This window comes from Salvelinus namaycush, chromosome 20 (genome assembly GCF_016432855.1).
Source record: "Salvelinus namaycush isolate Seneca chromosome 20, SaNama_1.0, whole genome shotgun sequence".
NCBI lineage: Eukaryota > Metazoa > Chordata > Actinopteri > Salmoniformes > Salmonidae > Salvelinus > Salvelinus namaycush.
The window spans coordinates 39135551-39152599 of NC_052326.1; the positions used below are offsets into that span (position 1 = coordinate 39135551).

Consider the following 17049-nt stretch of genomic DNA (forward strand, 5'->3'; position numbering starts at 1 on the left):
ACACAGAGAGAAAGAAATGAATTGAATCGAGAGGGAAAGAAAGAAAGAAAGCGAGAGAGCGAGAGATTGAAGATATGAGGGGAGGGGTCTCCCCTGCCCCCCAGGCTAATGAATCCCTGAGGGAGAAGGTGTGCTAAGAAGGCTAGCTAAGTAACTAACTAGCCGTTCAACACCTCCCTTACACCGGGGGAGGGGGAACCCCATCTAAGGAGGGGGGGGGGGGGGCCTCATTCAGAAACAGAGAGTGGGATGTATGGAAAGAAGTAGTGATAGAAGGATGAGATCTTTTCATTGGACAAAATTATCCTCCAAACAGACTGGCCTACCTTTTTCCCGAGCAACCCCTGACAGAGTACTGAGAATCACTCTCTCCTACCGCAGTTATATATAGAGTCATCATTTTCCCCTCTAAACCTCTGTGTGACATATGTGAGCTCCCTCTAACCATGTCCTCAAGCCCTCCAGATGGAGCCCTCCCCTTTAAAAGCAATTACTGTCTTAATAACGTTTTGATGCATAACTCAGATCTACTGTGAACCAACAACAATATAACCTATTGAGACAATAGAGTCATCAAAACGGATTGGATTGGATCTAATAAGTGATCAAGCCGAGCCCCGTGTGGCTCAGTTGGTAGAGCATGGCGCTTGCAACGCCAGGGTTGTGGGTTCGATTCCCACGGGGGGCCAGTACAAAAAAAGGATGAATGTATGTACTTGTAAGTCGCTCTGGATAAGAGCGTCTGCTAAATGACTTAAATGTAAATGTAAATGTAAATCAAAATATTCGCTGTAGTGAAAAGTGGAAAAAACGTGATGCTGAACTAATGACGACCATGATTGCATAACTCCATTAGGAATAGCTATTTTCTGAAAAATGTATTTTAATCTCCCCCATTGTCTCCTTCCCTTCTGTCAGCAGGGATGGGGGAGTGTAAGAAAGAGATGAGATGAGAGGGAGGATGGAGAGAGTGCTGGTACCAAGGCAGCACTCAACGAGCTGTATAGGTCCATAAGCAAACAGACGCGTCGCTCCTAGTGGCCGGGGATTTTAATGCAGGGAAACTAAAATACTGTACATTTCACCCCAGAGCGGTTTACCAGCATGTCACCTGTGCAACCAGAGCCGACAAAACTCTAGACCACCTTTACTCTACACACAGAATCGCATACGAAGCTCTCCCCCGCTCTCCATTTGGCAAATCTGACCATAACTCTATCCTCCTGATTCCTGCATACAAGCAAAAACCCAAACAGGACGTACCAGTGACACACTCAATACGGAAGTGGTCAGATGAAGCAGATGCTACACTACAGGACTGTTTTGCTAGCACAGATTGGAATTTGTTCCCGGGATTCATCCGATAACATTGAGGTATTTACCACATCAGTCACCGGCTTCATTGGTAAGTGCATCGTCCCTACAGTAACCATATGTATATAACCCAACCAGCAGCCATGTATTACAGGCAACATCCACACCGAGCTAAAGGCTAGAGCTGTTGCTTCCAAGGAGCGGGAGACTAATTCAGACGCTTATAAGAAATCCTGCTACGACCTCCGATGAGCCATCAAACAGGCAAAGCATCAATACAGGACTAAAATCTAATCCTACTACGCCGGCTCTGACGCTCATTGGATGTGGCAGGGCTTGCAAACTATCACAGATTACAAAGGGGAACGCAGCCACAAACTGCCCAGTTACACAAACCTACCAGACGAGTGGCACAGCGGTCTAAGGCACTGCATTGCAGTGCAAGAAGCGTCACTACAGTCCCTGGTTCAAATCCAGGCTGAATCACATCCGACCGATGGGACTCCGATTGGGAGTCCCATAGGGCGGCACACAGTTGGCCCAGCATCGTCCAGGTTTGGCCGGGGTAGGCCGTCATTGTTAATATGAATTTGTTCTAAACTGACTTGCCTAGTAAAAATAAAGGTTAAATAAAAAAATGTAAAATGTTTACTTTATGAGCGCTTTGAGGCAAGCAATACTGAGCTATGCATGAGAGCACCAGCTGTTCCGGACGACTGTGATCTCGCTCGCCCTAGCCGAATAAGACCTTTAAAACAAGTTATCATTCACAAGACTGCGGGGCCAGATGGATTACCAGGATGGCTACTCTGACCAGCTGGCAAGTGTCTTCAATTACATTTTCAATGTCTCCCTGACCCAGTCTGTAATACCTACATGTTTCAAGCAGACCACCATAGTCCCTGTGCCCATGAACGCCAAGGTAACTTGCCTAAATAACTATCGCCCCGTAGCACTCACATCTGTAGCCATGAAATGCTTTGAAAGGCTGGTCATGGCTCACATAAACACCATCATCCCAGACACCCTGGACTCACTCCAATTCGCATACCGTCCCAACAGATCCACAGACGCTATCCCTATTGCACTCCACACTGCCCTCTGGATAAGATAAACACCTATGTGAGGAGGCTGTTCATTGACTACAGCTCAGCATTTAACACCATAATGCCCTCGAAGCTCATCACTATGCTCAGGACCCTGGGACTGAACACCTCCCTCTGCAACTGGATGCTGGACTTCCTGACGGGCCACCCCCAGGTGGTGAGGGTAGGCAATAACACATCCGCAACGCTGACCCTGAACACAGGGGCCCCTCAGGGGTGAGTGCTCAGTCCCCTCCTGTACTCCCTCTTCACCCATGGCTCTGTGGATGCATACGACTCTAACACCATCATTAAGTTTGAGCATCTTGACTGGCTGCATCACCGCTTGGTATGGCAACTGCTTGGCATCCAACAACAGCTTCTACCCCCAAGCCATAAGACTGCTGAACAGTTAATCAAATGGCTACCCGGACTCTTTGCACACTCACTGGACTCTACCCACACACTCACACATACTTACACTGACACTCCAAGACACACACACATTTAAAAGGTCCCTGTAGGGTGTGGGGGCTGTGCTTTGGCAAAGTGGGTGGGGTTATATCCTGCCTGTTTGGCCCTGTATCGGTATCGTCGGACGGGGCCACAGTGTCTCCTGACCCCTCCTGTCTCAGCCTCCAGTATTGATGCTGCAATAGTTTGTGTTGGTGTGCTAGGGTCAGTCTGTTATGTCTGGAGTATTTCTCCTGTTTTATCCGGTGTCCTGTGTGAATTTAAGTATGCTCCCTCTAATTCTCTCTCTCTCTCCCTCTCCCTCCCATCCCAGAGGACCTAAGCCCTGGGACCATGCCTCAGGACTACCTGGCCTGATGACTCCTTGCTGTCCCCAGTCCACCTGGTCATGCTGCTGCTCCAGTTTCAACTGTTCTGCCTACGGCTATGGAACCCTGACCTGTTCACCAGACGTGCTACCTTGTCCTGCTCTCTAACTCTGAATGCTCGGCTATGAAAAGCCAAACTGACATTTACTCCTGAGATGCTGACCTGTTGCACCCTCTACAACCACTGTGATTATTATTATTTGACCCTGCTGGTCATCTATGAACGTTTGAACATCTTGGCCATGTCCTGTTATAATCTCCACCCGGCACAGCCAGAAGAGGACTGGCCACCCCTCATAGCCTGGTTCCTCTCTAGGTTTCTTCCTAGGTTCCTGCCTTCCTAGAGTTTTTCCTAGCCATCGTGCTTCTACACCTGCATTGCTTGCTGTTTGGGGTTTTAGGCTGGGTTTCTGTATAGCACTTTGTGACATCGGCTGATGTAAAAAGGGCTTTATAAATTAATTTGATTTCAATTTGAAGTGTACAGAAAGCACCTCCTTCTCCAATCAGCTAGGCTGCTTGGAGAAGCTGAAACAGAGCAGGCCCGCAATCTGGAGGCCAAGCACCGCAAGCCTGTGTACGTGGCCGAGACTGCCAAATATCAGCGCCACCAGCTTGCACCTACACCTGAGGCTCTCCAAGCATGCCACGAGGGGCTGGTATTTAAGCAGCTTCTCGGCAAAGGCCTTCTCCATGAAGCCATAAAATGAGCACCTCCCCCTGCCCCCCCACAACAACAATATCTGGCGTATTTGGCACACAGAAAAACCCATTGTCAACATCACACCAGCTTCCCCTTAGACAATAATGTTTCTGCATGTGTGCTGTTGGTGAGACTACTTGTCTCACCTCGCTGGCTATCAGGTCAACAAGGCAGTCATGTCTAGCAATGTGCACACACACAGAATCTGTCAAATCGGGCCAAGCCTTTGCTTCAATGAAACAGCTCAATGCAGAGCTGCATAAATACATAAAGCACTAAACACAGAGTTCTAGTAATGATCCCATTGTGCTGTATAGCTCATTAGGCAGCACATGCAGCCAGCTGTTAGCCTGGCCTGGCCTGTGTAATTACTGAGGCTGAGAGAAAGTATGTGTGTGTGTGTGATTGGCATCACACTGCAGATGTACACACAGCTGGGCCCTCTCCCGGCACCATGGCCCCTGTTGGCTGGCCCCCCTGCAGAGAGGCGTGTGATAGCGATGTGGGAGGAGGGAGGAAGAAGTGGGAGGAGAGCGTGAGGGAGGGAGAGAGGGAGACGGGAGGGGGAAGGGAGACGGGAGGGGGAAGAAGGAGCGAGAGAGAGGGAGGGCTGCCAAAATACCAGTCATCCTCCACCAAGTAGGTTCCTGGTGGCCAGCAGCATGCAAAAATGCACGCACACACTGGACAGAACAGCAGATGGGCCGGAAACTCCCGAGGGGACAAAAGGATAGGTCACCCCACTCCAAACAGGAGTGTGTGTCTGAGGTCAGCTAGGGTCAAGAGCCAGTGTGATGTGTGAGGTAGGAGGGCTATCTGTACCTCTGGTTAAAGAGGGTTAACTGACAGCTGTGACTGAGCAGAGCAGTGGGGATGAGGAGATAAAAGGGGCCTCATCACTGGAAGTGGATGAGATGAATGCATGACAACATGGTGCTGCCCTGGGAAGGCTTTGATTGTCTTATAGTGGTAAACCAAAAATATGTTGATGACACTACAATTCTTCTGAGCTGTTTCTCAAACTAGGGGTCGCGACACCCTGTGAGGTCGCCCCGATTTGGAAATGGGGTCGCGAGAGAAAAGACGCAGTTGTAACAAACAGAGTGGTTTCTGTTAGATGAGGTTGTAATAAACATTGTGGTTTCTGTTAGATGAGGTTGTAACAAACAGAGTGGTTTCTGTTAGATGAGGTTGTAATAAACATTGTGGTTTCTGTTAGATGAGGTTGTAATAAACAGAGTGGTTTCTGTTAGATGAGGTTGTAATAAACAGAGTGGTTTCTGTTAGATGAGGTTGTAATAAACAGAGCGGTTTCTGTTAGATGAGGTTGTAATAGACAGAGTGGTTTCTGTTAGATGAGGTTGTAATAAACAGAGCGGTTTCTGTTAGATGAGGTTGTAATAAACATTGTGGTTTCTGTTAGATGAGGATGTAATAAACAGAGGGGTTTCTGTTAGATGAGGTTGTAATAAACAGAGTGGTTTCTGTTAGATGAGGATGTAATAAACAGAGGGGTTTCTGTTAGATGAGGTTGTAATAAACAGAGCGGTTTCTGTTAGATGAGGTTGTAATAAACAGAGTGGTTTCTGTTAGATGAGGTTGTAATAAACAGAGTGGTTTCTGTTAGATGAGGTTGTAATAAACAGAGTGGTTTCTGTTAGATGAGGTTGTAATAAACAGAGTGGTTTCTGTTAGATGAGGTTGTAATAAACATAGTGGTTTCTGTTAGATGAGGTTGTAACAAACATAGTGGTTTCTGATAGATGAGGTTGTAATAAACAGAGTGGTTTCTGTTAGATGAGGTTGTAATAAACAGAGTGGTTTCTGTTAGATGAGGTTGTAACAGAGCGGTTTCTGTTAGATGAGGTTGTAATAAACATAGCGGTTTCTGTTAGATGAGGTTGTAACAAACATAGCGGTTTCTGTTAGATGAGGTTGTAATAAACATAGCGGTTTCTGTTAGATGAGGTTGTAATAAACAGAGTGATTTCTGTTAGATGAGGTTGTAATAAACAGAGTGATTTCTGTTAGATGAGGTTGTAATAAACAGAGTGGTTTCTGTTAGATGAGGTTGTAATAAACAGAGTGATTTCTGTTAGATGAGGTTGTAATAAACAGAGTGGTTTCTGTTAGATGAGGTTGTAACAAACATAGTGGTTTCTGTTAGATGAGGTTGTAACAAACAGAGCGGTTTCTGTTAGATGAGGTTGTAATAAACAGAGTGGTTTCTGTTAGATGAGGTTGTAATAGACAGAGTGGTTTCTGTTAGATGAGGTTGTAATAAACAGAGTGGTTTCTGTTAGATGAGGTTGTAATAGACAGAGTGGTTTCTGTTAGATGAGGTTGTAATAAACAGAGTGGTTTCTGTTAGATGAGGTTGTAATAGACAGAGTGGTTTCTGTTAGATGAGGTTGTAATAAACAGAGTGGTTTCTGTTAGATGAGGTTGTAATAAACAGAGCGGTTTCTGTTAGATGAGGTTGTAATAAACAGAGCGGTTTCTGTTAGATGAGGTTGTAATAAACAGAGCGGTTTCTGTTAGATGAGGTTGTAATAAACAGAGTGGTTTCTGTTAGATGAGGTTGTAATAAACAGAGTGGTTTCTGTTAGATGAGGTTGTAATAAACAGAGTGGTTTCTGTTAGATGAGGTTGTAATAAACAGAGTGGTTTCTGTTAGATGAGGTTGTAATAAACAGAGTGGTTTCTGTTAGATGAGGTTGTAATAAATTCAAAAAGGATACAATTAACAAAAACATTATCAACTATCTACACACAATACCCCATAATGACAAAGTGAAAACATATTCACATCCCTGAGTAAATACTTTGTCGAAGCAGCTTTGGCAGTGATTACAGCTGTGAGTCTTCCTGGGTAAGTTTCTAAGAGCTTTCCACACCTGGATTGTGCAACATTTCCCCATTATTCTTTAAAAAATGATTCAAGCTCTGTCAAATTGGTTATTGATCATTGCTAGACAACCATTTTCAGGTCTTGCCATCAAAACTGTAACTCGGCCATTCAGGAACATTCACTGTCTTCTTGGTAAGCAACTCCAGTGTAAATTTGGCCTTGTGTTCTAGGTTATTGTCCTGCTGAAAGGTGAATCCATCTCCCAGTGTCTGTTGGAAAGCAGACCGAACTAGTTTTTCCTCTAGGATTTTGCCTGTGCTTAGCTCCATTCCTTAACGATTACAAGCATACCCATAATATGTTGCAGCCACCACTATGCTTGGAAATATGGAGAGTAATGTATTGGATTTGCCCCAAACATAACACTTTGTATTCAGGACAAAAAGTTCATTGCTTTGCCACATTTTTTGCAGGATCACTTTAGTGCCTTGTTGCAAACAGGATGCATGTTTTGTTTTCTCCTACCACAGCCAGCCTTTACATTTTGTGACTGTTTATGTTACCATTGGCCTCATGGTGAAATCCATGAGCTGTTTCCTTCCTCTCCGGCAACTGCATGTATCTTTGTAGTGACTTGGTGTATTGATACACTATCCAAATTGTCATTAATAACTTCACCATGCATGAAGGGTTATTCAATGTCTGCTTTTTTGTATTTTAACCATCTACCAATAGGTGCTCTTCTTTGCAAGGCATTGGAAAACCTCCCTGGTCTTTGAGGTTGAATGTGTTTGAAATTCACTGCTCGAATGAGGGACCTTACAGAAAATAAAAAATAAAACATAATTCCACTTTGACATTATGGGGTACTTACTGTGTGTAGGTCAGTGACCCCCAAAAAATATATTTTAAATTCAGGCTGAAAATGTGGGAAAAGGTGTGAACACTTTCTGAAGGCATACTTCCTTCAGATTGAAATACTGTCAAAACTACTGTCAAACGGATTTGTAATGGACTGCCATAGACTCAATTAAAAAAAGTAAACATTGGCCTTTGATTACATAACTTTTTTTACATGGTGGGGTCTGGAAAATGCACACAGACCTAGCATGTGTGACGAGGCAGAGCAGGGTGAGGGCTGAGACCACCACCAGAGGTCAGTAGGGGTTAGGGTTAGTAACCCAGTAATATAATATAACATCATATATAATACCTCCAGTAGACCAGGACAGCCAGTAGCATGACGAGGCAGAGCAGGGTGAGGGCTGAGACCACCACCAGAGGGACGATCCACTCCATCCTGCCCACCCCAGGGTGAGAGCTGCGGGTCATGTTGGACACACTAGTTCTGTCTGGAAAGGTGGGGGTGGAATGGGAGACAGACACAGAGGCTGAGACACAGAGACATCTACTCCAAAAACACTTTAACACACAAAAGTCAAATCAAAGTGAGATTATTCAGATTATTTGGGTCACTCATAGAAGCTTCAGCACTCAAACAACCAATTCCACTTCAGAAAAGACTGTGTAGCTCCACTATTTATATATTTATACTGCTCTACCAAGCAAAAAGGCAGTAACTGCTCATAGCATGGAACAGAGAAAAAAGGCTTTTATTTACCTTGGTTTCACAGTAACTTTATGCAGTTACTGCTAACATGACCCCCATTTTCTCCAAAACACAATACAATAGAGGCAGGATCCTTGTCCACATGATTAAGCATGTATTTAATGGAGCAAAAATGACATGAACTCATTTTCAACCAAATGAGCAGTTACTGTCTTTTTGCTTGGTAGGGCAGCATACATTTACACATCATTTCAGTGTGATGGCTTCATCAGTAGGGTGAATTTATTTTATTTTATTTAACCTTTATTTACCTAGGCAAGTCAGTTAAGAACAAATTCTTATTTACAATGACAGTAAGTGACTAGGTTTACCCTGAGGCTTGGAGCGCTACTCATCTAAATTTGATTATTCAGAATGAATAAGGACATTTATAAGAGAGCATTGACAAACACTTTGTTATTCATGAAACAAATACCCTGCTTTACTTTCTCTGTTTTATTCCTGGTTCGTAGGCAGGCAGTTTGGTCTTGAAAATATGCCTCAGAGCATGCCCCAAACTAATGGCACCTCGGGCTAGGTAATGCCACCTCGGGCTAGGTAATGGCCACCTCGGGCTAGGTAATGGCCACCTCGGGCTAGGTAATGGCCACCTCGGGCTAGGTAATGGCCACCTCGGGCTAGGTAATGGCCACCTCGGGCTAGGTAATGGCCACCTCGGGCTAGGTAATGGCCACCTCGGGCTAGGTAATGGCCACCTCGGGCTAGGTAATGGCCACCTCGGGCTAGGTAATGACCACCTCAGGCTAGGTAATGGCCCCCTCAGGCTAGGTAATGGCCCTTCAGGCTGTAGAATAGTTACATTACTTTCTCTAGGGCTCTCTCTGTGTGATATTATGGTGGCACTCAGAAATTTTGCTATTTGTCTCAGTCTATTGTCACATACTGAAGCTGGGGCTGGTCCCAAGGCTAATGTTTAAAATAGGCCCTGCCTGTTAGGTCTAAATATTGTGTTAAATATCTCCAGTGTACAACTATACTCAACAAAAATATAAATGCAACATGTAAAGTGTTTGTCCTATGTTTCATGAGCTGAAATAAAAGATCCCAGAAATGTTCCATAGGCACAAAAAGCCTATTTCTACGGACAACGAACACAATTGCATTTTATCAATAGGAATTTCAATTCACAGAGATACCGTGACGAGATCCTGAGGCCCATTGTTCGTGCCATTCATCCGCCGTTATCACCTCATGTTTCAGCATGATAATGCACTGCCCCATGTTGCAAGGATCTGTACACAATTCCTGGAAGCTGAAAATGACCCAGTTCATCCATGGCCTGCATTCTCACCAGACATGTCACCCATTGAGCATGTTTGGGATGCTCTGGATCGACAGCATGTTCCAGTTCTCTCCAATATCCAGCAACTTCGCACAGCCATTGAAGAGGAGTGGAACAACATTTCACAGGCCACAATCAACAGACTGATCAACTCTGTGCAAAGGAGATGTGTCGCGCTGCATGAGGCAAATGGTGGTCACACCAGATATTTTTGTTAAAGGTATCTGTGACCAACTGATGCCTATTTGTACTCCCAGTCATGTGAAATCCATAGATTATTGCCAAATGAATTCATTTCAATTGACAGATTTCGTTATATGAACTGTAACTCAGTAAAATCTTTGAAATTGTTGCGTGTTGCGTGTATAATTTTGTTCAGTGTAGTTGTGCTAAAAAGAGGAAAATGATATGGGTTATACAAAGAGTTCTACTCACCAGTGTGAACAGAGAAAGGCCAAAGGCTCTTCTCCCCACCAGTCTTTGGGGAGTGTGTTGGGCTCTGGGGAATCTGCATCTCTCTCTCTGCTGTGTCCTTCTTTGGCTGCACCGTGGGCCCTGAGCTACTGTCCACTCTGAAAAGTTGGTCCTCCCCTACACTGGGAGGCACAGTGGTGCTGTTAGCCACAGGCTCTCCCTGCCGCTGTCCTTTCTCTTTGGCTGTGGGGGTAGGGACATAGGAGTAGGGCACTTTGACCACGGTGCTGTTCATCTTTGTCTCCACCTCATCAGGCGCTGTCTTGTTATTCTTCTTCCTCCTGTCGTCTTCCCCTCTATCCTTCTCTCTCTCTCCCTCCTCCCCCTCGGCCTCCCTGTCCACCCCTGCCTCCTCCTCCGCTGTGGGGGTGTCCGTGTCAGAACCACCCTGACGGGCTGTAGGGAGCTCAGTGGAGGCCTGGGACTGGGCAGGCTGGCGGCTGGGAATGGGACCCGGGCCAGGATTAGACCCAGGGCTGGCTGTAGGGGCCTGGGTGGGCCAGAGAGAGCCAGGCAGGGAAGAGATGACCCCTCCGCTGAAGCCCAGGCCGGCCAGCAGTGTGCTGGTCACCACCGATGCCACCGTGGCCTGACTGCCGCTGGAGGATGGGCCGATACCCCCCGTAGCCATGGAGACAAAGGAGAAGGGGAGGCCAGAGGAGGTCCAGGTGGAGGAGCCGGAGCTGATAGGAGCCATGTCCGCCGAGGAGGCTGGGGAGACGGTGGGCTGGGGGAAAGAGGAGAGAGAGAAGGAGAGGGGTATGGGGTGGAGAAAACGAGAGAGAAAGTGAGAGAGAGAGAGTTAGTATCATGCCATATCAAATCATGTTGGATCATCACAAAATAAATTGTTATGCTGCCATCTTCTGGACAAAACAAATGATCTGTACTTTACTCACCATTCCAGTTTTCACTATCCGTGTTCCCTCAAATATCCTGGTGGTGTTAGCTGGAAGACCAAACAGAGGAAAATAGTACACATGCATTTGGAACAAAGACAAGTGTTTGTTCTTAGTATTTAACTATCTCTGATCATTTTAAAACTGGACGTAAGGATTATGTGACTCCATCCATAGGGCTGTACTGTATATGCTGTGTTATGGTGTGTTGTGTGGTTACCGCTGAAGAGCAGTGTCTGGCTGAAGTCACTGCGTAGGTCTCTATGGCACACTGCCTGGACTCTGAACAGATACAGGATGTCTGGAGACACGTGGGTTATCACTGCCTTCTGTAGGATGGACACAGAGGCAGAGAGAGCAAGAGAAAGAATGAGAGTCTGACAGACAGACACAGTGTTGTCACAGAGAGACAGACACCCTGACACCCTGTCATAGAGTCCTGTACATATGGGACATCCACACTACATAAAAGGCCTAAGGAAACGATTCACATGTGATTAACATTCAGTGTGTGTCAATACTGGCAGCTCACACCCTTGATAGGGATCCATAGCGTCTGTTCTATCCTCACCTACCCTTTACTCCTTTCTGTGTCCTCACCTACCCGTTCTGTGTCCTTACCTGCCCATCACTGCACTGTCTGACGCATCAGGGGCTAGTCTGGTTAAAGTTAATTACGTCAGAGATGGTCTCCAGAATGGACGGTTATTGCATTGGCCGAAGGGGAGATGAGAGGAGGGGATGTGAAACTAAGGGCTTGAGTGGTTTTCAATTGATTCAATTGTGATTGCAGGAAGCCTGCAGTTCCCTGATATAACCCAGATAAGGACGGAGATTGAAAATAAAAATGGAAATGAAGTGGGCAGAGAATGGGGAAAGGGGGCTGACGTGAGGGAAGAATGAAGGAGTGTGGTGATATGGCAAAGGAAAAGAGAGAGAGCGAGATTGATTGTAGGCAAAGAGAGATGGACGTCTCTGCATCGTCTCTCCTGAGACAGTGTTTTCCTGCAGTCTATGTTTATTCCTTTAAAATGATTGTTCACAGCCAAATCCTCCTCTGTATGGCCTCATATATACAGTTGAAGTCGGAAGTTTACATACACCTTAGCCAAATACATTTAAACTCAGTTTTACACAATTCCTGACATTTAACCCTGGTAAAGATTTCCTGTCTTAGGTCAGTTAGGATCTCTACTTTATTTTAAGAATGTGAAATGACAGAATAATAGTAGAGAGAAATATTTATTTCACTCTTCTTGGAAGGCTTTCCACTAGATATTGGTACATTTCTGCGGCATTGGTGCGGGGACTTTCTTCCATTCAGCCACAACAGCATTAGTGAGGTCGGGCACTGATTAGGCCTTGTTGGGCGATTAAGCCTGGCTCGCAGTCGGCGTTCCAATTCATCCCAAAGGTGTTCGATGGGGTTGAGGTCAGGGCTTTGTGCAGGCCAGTCAAGTTCTTCCACACCTATCCCGAGAAACCATTTCTATATGGACCTCACTTTGTGCACGGTAGCATTGTCAACAATGCAGGGAAACTGTTATAGCCTCGCTACTGTTATTTTTTAATGTTGTTTTATTTATTTACTTACCTATTGTTCACATAATACCTTTTTTGCACTGTTGGTTAGAGCCTGTAAGTAAGCATTTCACTGTAAGGTCTACACCTGTTGTATTCGGCGCAAGTGACAAATAAACTTTGATTTGATTTGTCATGCTGAAACAAGAAATGGCCTTGCCACAAACTTGGAAGCATAGAATAGTCTAGAATGTCATTGTATGCTGTAGCATTAAGATTTCCTTTCACTGGAACTAGGGGTCCTAGCCCGAACCATGAAAAACAGCACCAAACTATACAGTTGGCAGTCTGCATTGGGGCAGTTAGCAATCTCCTGGCATCCGTCAAACCCAGATTTGTCTGTCGGACTGCCAGATGGTGAAGCGTGAATCATCACTCCAGAGAACGTGTTTCCACTGATCCAGAGTCCAATGGCAGCGAGCTTTACACCACTCCATCCAACGCTTGGCATTGCGCATGGTGATCTTAGGCTTGTGTGTGGATGCTCGGCCATGGAAACCCATTTAATGAAGCTCCTGACGAACAGTTATTGTGCTGACGTTGCTTCCAGAGGCAGTTTGGAACTCGGTAGTGAGTGTTGCAACCGAGCACAGCCGATTTTTATGCACTAAGCGCTTCAGCAGTTGCCGGTCCCGTTCTGTGGAACTTGTGTGGCCTACCACTTCATGGCTGAGCCGTTGTTACTCCAATATGTTTCCACTTCCCAATAACAGCACTTACAGTTGACCAGGGAAGCTCTAGCAGGGCAGACATTTGATGAACTGACTTGTTGGAAAGGTGGCACATTGAAAGTGCCACATTGAAAGTCACTGAGCTCTTCAGTAAGGCCATTCCACTGCCAATGTTTGCCTATGGAGATTGTTTGTCTATTGGGTGTCCACATACATAGGTATATATATTGTATTTAGAGGATGAGACAAGTTAGGCTCCATTTGGCAAGTCTAAATAGTCAACACATCCAAGTTGGAAACTAACGTGAAGGCGTGAACTATATCAACAACAACCACTGGCTGAATGAGAAGACTGCCATGATGTCTTTAAAAATAAAACTTCACTGAGATCTCACGTTACAGTGACGGTACGACCCAGACGTGGTGTGCATCTCACCTCTCACTGACACATTAGACTGGAGGGAGCTGAGCCCATCGGACACATCACAGTGGGAGTCTCGGTGCAGTGTGTGTGTCATGGACTGTTCTCTCTACCGCACGGTACCGATGCACAAGTCTGGAACCAACAGGACCCTGAACAGCTTCTACCCGCAAGCCATAAGACTGCTGAATTGGTAGTTAAATAATTAACCAAATAGCTTCCCAGGACTATCTGCATTGACACTCTTTGCACTAACTGTTTTTCCCAGTCACTTTATCCTTAGCTATATTTACATATCTACCCCAATGACCTCATACCCCTGCACATTGACTCAGTTGTGGTATCCCGTATATACTTTATAGCCAAGTTCTCGTTACTCATTGTGTATTTATTCCTTGTGTTATTATATGTTTTCTATTATTTAGATTTTTTTCTCTCTGCATTGTTGGGAAGGACCCGTAAGTAAGCATTTCACTGTTGGTCTACACCTGATGTTTACAAAGCATGTGACCAATAAAATGTGATTTGATTTGTGACAGACAGACCTGGAATGTCTATTTCCAGCCAGGCAACTGTGACCGACTGACAGTCTGTACAGCGTTCTCTGTCTGTGTGTCTCACCATGTTCTGGTCCCCAGTCTTCTCGTAGGCCACGTCACTCTTCATCCAGCTGTAGGAGACCATGAAGCTGGTGATAGGTGGGTGGTAGACCACTAGCGGGCGCTGCCAGCTCACCACCAGGGCAGTGCCGTTCAGTGGCTGGATCTTCATGTTGACCGGGGCACTGCTGCAGACTGGTGAGGGAGGGAGGTGGGGGGGAAGGAGGGAGGGAGGTGTGGGGGGAGGGTTGAGGAAGGAAAATCAGAATAGAGAGGGGAGGAGGGGTGAAAGAGAGGGAAGAGGAATGAGGAGATGGATGGATTGAGAGAAACGATAAACACATTATTTATTTGACAATAAAAACCACCCTGGGCGGAAGAGGATAGGATAGAGAGAAAGAGCAAGAGAAAGCCTTGAGGACTTGTTTTTCTGAGGAATGAAGCGATGATGGTGATAGAAACAGGTAAAAAATAAAAGGATTCACACGGCGTGGCGGACTGCTGGTTGTGTTTACATCTCACCAGCTCTCAGTCTGATCTGATAATGGCAAGGTGTGTGTGTGCTACATGGGTGGGTCGCAGGCAGGCAGCCTGAGGAGAAACTACATATTTTATTACTGTCTGACTGCTGACTCATCCAGCCGTTGGTTTCCAGAGGAGCATCTTTAACCAGACTGAAAGAATACATAAGCTCAATACATAAGACACTAGCCTTGAGCCTCAACACACAGGGCTCTGGTATAGTCCAACCAACCAGTCTCTAGGGTACTGGATGGAGGAGTGGAGAGACGGAGATAGAGGGATGGAGGAAGGAGGAAGTAGGAATGGAGGGATGAAGGAATAGAGAGATATAGAGATGGTGGAAGTAGGGATGGAATGGTGGAGATCTAAAGAGTTAGAGGGATGGAGGAAGGTGGGACGAAGGATTGGAGGGGTGGAGGGATAGAGACCAGGGTCTGTAGACTGGAGGAGTGAACGTGTGTGATGAATCTGAAACAGGAGTCAGGCATGTGTAGTGTTGTTGACAACTTCTTTAGTCATCTTCTGTGGTTCTATATTTAAGTGAGTGAGTCGTCTCATCTGTGGTACTAGAGAATAGGATGACTCACTCACTCACACACTGTATGGCTGCAGTACTATACTTAACCTCAAGGTGGTGATGTAGGCCACAGTATGGTCACGAAAAGACATCCATATCCATGTGTCCTTCCGTCTGTCTGTCTGTCTGTCTGTCTGTCTGTCTGTCTGTCTGTCTGTCTGTCTGTCTGTCTGTCTGTCTGTCTGTCTGTCTGCGCAACCTTTTCTGTCTTAGATTGCTCCATTATTCCACTGAAAAAATTATGTGAAAGTAATGTGAATTATGTATACATGAAATGGAGGTGGGACGTGAGGAGAGGGTTAGGTTGGGTGAGAGATGGAGGAGAGGAGAAAGGAGAGCAGAGAGGAAAGCAGAGAGGAGCAAGGAGAGCAAGAGAGCAGAGAGGAGAGCAGAGAGGAGAGCAGAGAGGAGGAGAGAGGCGAGGACAGCAGAGAGGAGGAAAGAGGAGAGGAGGCGAGAGGAGAGCAGAGAGGAGGAGAGCAGAGAAGGAGAGAAGAGAGCAGAGAGGAGGAGAAAGGAGAGCAGAGAGGAGGAGAGCAGAGGAGAGCATAGAAGAGGAGAGGAGAGCATAGAAGAGGAGAGAGGATGGCATAGAAGAGGAGAGAGGAGAGCAGAGAAGAGATGAGGAGAGCAGAGGAGAGATGAGGAGAGATGAGAGCAGAGGAGAGCAGAAAAGAGGAGGGAGGAGAGCAGAGAGGAGGATAAGAGAGGAGGAGAGGGGCTATTGTACTGTATCTACATAAAGTTGAAGTCGGAAGTTTACATACACTTAGGTTGGAGTCATTAAAACTTGTTTTTCAACCACTCCACAAATTTCTTGTCAACAAACTATAGTTTTGGCAAGTCGGTTAGGACATCTACTTTGTACATGACACAAGTCATTTTTCCAACAATTGTTTACAGACAGATTATTTCACTTATAATTCACTATATCACAATTCCAGTGGGTCAGAAGTTTACATAAACTAAGTTGACTGTGCCTTTCAACAGCTTGGAAAATTCCAGAAAAGTATGTCATGGCTTTAAAAGCTTCTGATAGCCTAATTGACATCAATTTAGTCAATTGGAGGTGTACCTGTGGATGTATTTCAAGGCCTACCTTCAAACTCAGTGCCTCTTTGCTTGACATCATGGGAAAATCAAAAGAAATCAGCCAAGACCTCAGAAAAAAATTGTAGACTTCCACAAATCTGGTTCATCATTGGGAGCAATTTCCAAACGCCTGAAGATACCACGTTCATCTGTACAAACAATAGTACGCAAGTATAAACACAATGGGACGACGCAGCCGTCATACCGCTCAGGAAGGAGATGCGTTCTGTCTCTTAGAGATGAACGTACATTGGTGCGAAAGGTGCAAATCAATCCCAGAACAACAGCAAAGGACCTTGTGAAGATGCTGGAGGTACAAAAGTATCTATATCCACAGTAAAATGAGTCCTATATCGACATAACCTGAAAGGCCGCTCAGCAAGTTAGAAGCCACTACTCCAAAACCGCCATAAAAAAAGCCAGACTACGGTTTGCAACTGCACATGGGGACAAAGATCGTACTTTTTGGAGAAATGTCCTCTGGTCTGATGAAACAAAAATACAAC

At 45.6% G+C, this 17049-nt stretch overlaps 1 protein-coding gene across 1 annotated transcript in view; it reads right to left on the reverse strand.

Moving 5' to 3' along the window:
• Positions 1-158: 158 nt before the first annotated feature.
• Positions 159-17049, reverse strand: part of LOC120064806 (receptor-type tyrosine-protein phosphatase gamma-like) — a 178832-nt gene continuing 161941 nt past the window's right edge. Inside the window, exons 9-15 of the mRNA XM_039015404.1 lie at positions 14375-14547; positions 12234-12248; positions 11301-11406; positions 11081-11130; positions 10143-10908; positions 8009-8147; positions 159-204 (exon numbers count right to left, since the gene is read on the reverse strand). Coding sequence (XP_038871332.1) covers positions 159-204; positions 8009-8147; positions 10143-10908; positions 11081-11130; positions 11301-11406; positions 12234-12248; positions 14375-14547 — 1295 coding nt within the window. The remainder of the gene's footprint in view (positions 205-8008; positions 8148-10142; positions 10909-11080; positions 11131-11300; positions 11407-12233; positions 12249-14374; positions 14548-17049) is intronic.